General features: G+C 43.3%; 1 protein-coding gene across 2 annotated transcripts in view; it reads right to left on the bottom strand.

The window, feature by feature from the left end:
• Positions 1–2,589, bottom strand: part of RBM43 (RNA binding motif protein 43) — a 12,669-nt gene extending 10,080 nt beyond the window's left edge. Inside the window, exon 1 of one of the 2 annotated variants that reach the window (XM_042446604.1) lies at positions 2,492–2,589. In XM_042446604.1, coding sequence (XP_042302538.1) covers positions 2,492–2,518 — 27 coding nt within the window. In that variant the 5' untranslated portion in view covers positions 2,519–2,589. The remainder of the gene's footprint in view (positions 1–2,491) is intronic. The other variant, XM_042446605.1, reaches the window with a different exon arrangement.
• Between the last annotated feature and the right edge of the window lie 2,793 nt (positions 2,590–5,382).

Below are 5,382 nucleotides of genomic sequence, written 5' to 3'. Positions count from 1 at the left end.
GCACACATACATAAGGCCTCCTGAATATGGTTTGAGCTTGTGTTGTTGTGTGCCTCCAAGTCATTTTTTACTTATGACTACCCTAAGGTGAACTTATCATAGGGTTTTCTTGGCATTTTTTTTTTGGGGGGGGGGGTTGCCATTGCCATCCTCTGAAGCTGAGAGTGTGACTTATCCCTGGCAACCCAGTGGGTTTTTATGCTCAGAGAATCAAACCCTGATCTCCACAGTTATAGTCTAATGCTCAAACCACTACACCGCACTAGGTAGGATATGCCAAAAAAAATTTTTTTTAAAAAACTGTTTAAACTGTTTTTCATCTATAGTTTTGTGAGGTTTTTTCGGGCTGTGTGGCTGTGTTCTGGAAGAATTCATTCCTGATGTTTTCACCTGCAGCTGTAGCTCTGGCATTTTGAAAGACTGGTGGCATGGAAGTGTGTGGAGTATACATACCTGCAGAAGCCTTGTTTGAGAGGAAGTGGTTTGCATGTTAATGGTGGAGTTAGTTTGTGTGTTGTACTGTGTTGAATGGCCCACCCTGGAGATGTGTTATGTGGAGGATATGCAAGGGAGATTTGAGTCTATTTAATTGGTAATCCGTTGTCTGCAGGAAAACCCATTGTTTTTTGCCTTTCTGTTTAAACCAGGTTTTTTGAATGAATATGTAGGACTACACCAATATAACATCAGAAAATTAAGGAGCAAAATGCAGTTCAGGCCACCAGCTTAAATAATACTGCAACTGTTCTTTTAAAAGTGGTCTTTTAAAGCAAATTGTTTTGGTGAGCCCTATGTTAATTGGAGGATTTCTTTCTGAATGACATTTCTTGCACTATAAAATAAAGGGATTAAAAAGAAGCAACTGACCCTGGATACTGATCTAACAATGAACTACAGTTAAAGTTAAAATGTTTAAATTAAGCCATTGTGGGTCCAGTAATAACACAACAGGAGAATTTCACAACAAACACAGAAAGAACAGCAGGGAAAAAAATGACAATATAATGAACTATATTACAACAATGGTCAAAAGCACACTGCAGAAATAATCCTGTTTAAGCCAACTTTAACTGTCCTGGCTCAGTGCTAGGGAATTCTGGAAACTGTAATTTTGTGAGATTGAGCCTTCTCTGTCAGAGTTCTGGTGCCACAAGAAACTACAATTCCCAAGATTCCCTAGCACTATGCCAGGGCAGTTAAAGCAGTCTCAAACTGAATTATTTCTGCAGTGTATTTTGGACCAATGTCCCAAAGGAATGAAACCAATATCACACATCTACCATATATACAATGATCATATATCTATATGTAAGTAAGCACATTGCAGTAATATGATGAAACATGGAATGCACAATACAGAGTGCTATACAGAACTATATATCCCAGACTATGTCCAGTGTGCTTCCTCTGGTCCCTCTGTTTCAGTAAAAATGATTTCCACAAGTGGCAGATAGGTAGCAGGCAATAGCAGAATGTCCTTTCTCAGATCTTCATAACCTCGGTTCCAGAGGTATTGTTTCCACAAATAGGCAGAGAATAGTGGTACATACATATTTACTCTGGGGCACATTCTGAATCCAAGATGAAATCAAAATAATTTCTAACATTCTCAGGGGACGGCAAAGGCAAACCTCTCTGAAGAAACCCTGCCAAGAAAATCCCATTATAAATTTGCCTTAAGGTTGCCATAACTTGTTGAAGGAACAATAACCACAAGGAGGTCTAGAAATTGGAGGGGTGGGGGGAGATTTAAACGCCTTGTAGACACACAACAACAACAAGCATCCTCACTGCAAAAATGAAAGCAGTTCGACACTGCTTGAACTCCCACAGTTTAGTACCAGAGAATCTTGGGATCTGTAGTTTGAGGGGGAGATAGATACTAGCCTCCTCTGTCAGTGTCCCAACGAAATACAAACTCCCAGGAAACCCACAGAAAGGAGCCATGGCCCTTAAAGCGGTGTCAAACTGCTTCATTCCTAGAGTGGGGCCCAGAATCCCTTCCCCAGCCACAACACCCTACAATTCCCAGGATTCCCTAGCACTGAGCCAAGGGCAGTCAAAGCGGACTCAAACTGAATTTCTGCAGTGGGTGTTTTGGACACCTGCAGGGCAATGCCCCTTGGCATTTTCTTGCCCCCAAGAATACTCCAATTGGGTTTGGCTTGAATTGAGTCCTAGAATCCCATCGCATGGAGCCATGGCAGTTAAAGTGCAGGGAGTAAACCTGGATTATTTCTGCAGTGCAGATGCAGCCTTGTTCGCCCCAGGAAAAGGAAGCAGAGGAGCGCAGAAATGGGCAGGGAAAGGAGGGACCCTCACTCTCCATGGCACCCTTTTAGCATATTTTTTATTCTCTCCCCCCCCCTCCCTCCCTCCCTCCCACCATCATATAGCTATTAATGTATCCTTCAGGGGGCCTTCAGAAATATGCCCATTTCCCCCCTTCTAGCCCCTGGGCATCGCTGATAAAGGCAAAACTAGTACCCACCCTCCTCCGCCTGGCACCGCTTGCCATGGCCACCAGAGCCCAGGCCAGTTCCCACCCAGCGCTGCTGCAAAGTTCCACCCAGAAAGATTCACTTTCGTTTCCCCCCATTGTACATGCAGTAGTGTTTTTCTTGGTTAAGCAAAAGGCATGCTGGGAAATGGAGTCCCTTCCCAGGGGTGGGATTTTGGAGGGACAGGGAAGCAAGGCAAACTTTTTTCTCCCCCATTCTCCATGTTTGTTGGTTTTATAGGACTGTTCCTCAGAGTTGCAGTTGGACCACTTCTTCTGTTTCCTTCTTATTTCCTTCACTGCTGGCACTGAGGCTTCTATGTTGCAAATAGCTGACTGTGGGGAGGGCACCTACTCAGTGGAGAAAGGCTGATGCAAAATAAAAAAGAAAGTTCAAAACCAAACAAAGAGGGGGGAAAGAAAAGGGAGGCATTTGCAAAAAGAAAGAACGAGTTTGCAGAAAAGTGTGCAACTTTTTGGTGGGAGGGGGCCCTCAGAAGCTTTCCTTCTTGTGGCGACAGAAAATAAGGGGGGGGGAGGCTTCCCCAGGCCTACATTCTTCAAGGCTTGTCTCTATGGAGTTTATCACATAAGGAGAAATTGGTCATTTCAACATCAAAATTGCGCAGTTTAGATTAAAACAAAATTAACGTTTTCACACATGAGAGCCATTATCCCAGAAGTAACCAGGCAATAAACAGCAAACCATCCTTCATGGGAAACCCCCAGGAATGATTTGGTGCCATTTACTGCCTGGTTAATGGCACTTGAATCACTTTTCATCTCGACTGCGTGTGAAAACCATTAGCGCAATTGGACGATTATCCTGGGATATTCCCAGGATAACCACGCTTTGAATGCAATGTCATGTGAAAATGTCAATCGTGAATGCATGGTTTTGATGGGTTAATCACCGTTTATACTTCCAATTGTCCCCGTGTGATAAACTCATAGTAGGCGTTGTTGAGTGCCTTCACATTGTTTCTGACTTAAGCCAAACCTTATGTCATAGGGCTTTCTTGGCAAGTTTCTTCAGAGGGGGTTTTGCCATTTGCCATCCTCTGAGGCTGAGAGACAGTGACTTGACCAAGGTCACCCAGTGGGTCTCCAGGGTTGCCATATTCCATTCTCTCACATCCAGACATTAATTTGTATATGATGCAAATTACCATAATTCACAATATTATTAATTTGCATTCTGATTTTACAAATCCAACACGTTGCCGGCCGGGACATTTCTGAGTCCCTTCATTCCAAGATTTTCCAGGTTTTCCAGGACAAATGGCAACCCAAGTCTCAATGGCTGAACCAGATTTGAACCCTGGGCTCCCAGCATCCTAGTCCAACACTCAAACTGCAACACCACACTGATCTCTTTATCCTGCAAAATGGAGGATCATTAAAACATTTTCCCATGTTCTATTCTGCTTTGATCAGGCCCCACCTGGAATACTGTATCCAGTTCTGGGCCCCACAGTTCAAAAACGACATTGAGAAACTGGAGCGTGTCCAAAGGAGGGCGACTAAAATGGTGAAGGGTCTGGAAACCTTGCCCTATGAGGAACGCCTTAGGGAGCTGGGGATGTTTAGCCTGGAGAAGAGAAGGTTAAGAGGTGATATGATAGCCCTGTTTAAATACTTGAAGGGATGTCATATTGAGGAGGGAGCAAGCTTGTTTTCTGCTGCTCCAGGGACTAGGACCTGGAGCAATGGATGCAAGCTACAGGAAAAGAGATTCCACCTCAGCATTAGGAGGAACTTCCTGACAGTAAGGACTGTAGTGGAGTCTCCTCCTTTGGAGGTAAACAGAGGCTGGATGGCCATCTGTTGGGGATGCTTTGATTTGGATTTCCTGCATGGCAGGGGGTTGGACTGGATGGCCCTTGTGATCTTTTACAACTCTATTATTCTATGATTCTAAGGCGTACATTCTATTGCTTTCTCCACAGTCTTGTCTTATTCACTGCACTCAGAATTATTTAATCAACGAGAGATCTTAAAGGTTTGGATCCTGAGAGGCACAGAGGAAGACATTTGCAGGACATCCTGGGAGACTTGTGCTAAGGCTCTGAATGCAAAATCCTGCAGAAACTGAAGCTTTTTTCCAAGCAAGTATCTTGTGCTTAACTAGAAAAGGGCCATCTGAATGAAAGAGTCCTGTCCTGTTATTAGCAACATCTGTTCCTATACTTACTCATAAAAACAGCACTTATGCCCTACAGAAATTGGCTTCTACTATACCAAAGCTGTGGATGTGGACAGTGCTTCAAAAGGAAACACTGAGCTCAGACTAATCTATATTAAGTAAAAAGTTCAGGATATGTAATTACATGTGCAAATCATCTTTTAGAAACCTTTTAGAAATAGTAATCAAAGAAGCACCAATTTTGATGTTAACATTATTGTGGGAAGGAAAGGCAAACTAAATACTAAAAAGATTCCAATCTATTTAAGATGGCAAGCAAGAGTATAACAGCAGATTCAGCATTGTGAAACATGTAAGGGAAATGGTGGCGCTCCTACCAATGCAACCAAATTCCTTCTACTCTTCAGGTTTGCTTCATTAAGTTGAGTTGCCCCCTCCTCCTCTATGTGACATGGCATAACCAGAAGTGATATTCCATTGACTGGTCAAGGTCTCCATACATCTCCATCCATAGTTCTGTGAATTCTGCCCATGATATTTCAGTGTATCTAGCCCTCAGTTGTGGGTTACTTTAATATACGGGGAACCCATACTCTAAAGTGGGGGAGGTTTTGGGGGGGGCTAATCCTGCAATGTCAAGATAACGTGCTCTAGTGCCTGAACCATGGTCTGCTGGTGTTCAGAGAAACATGATTTTGTTTTCAAAAGTTCAGGGGGCACAAACCACACACTCCAC

The sequence above is a fragment of the Sceloporus undulatus genome, chromosome 1, assembly GCF_019175285.1.
Source record: "Sceloporus undulatus isolate JIND9_A2432 ecotype Alabama chromosome 1, SceUnd_v1.1, whole genome shotgun sequence".
NCBI classification, from domain to species: domain Eukaryota; kingdom Metazoa; phylum Chordata; class Lepidosauria; order Squamata; family Phrynosomatidae; genus Sceloporus; species Sceloporus undulatus.
The sequence above is the reverse complement of the archived record's forward strand: the minus strand, read 5'-3'. Positions and strand labels throughout refer to the sequence as shown.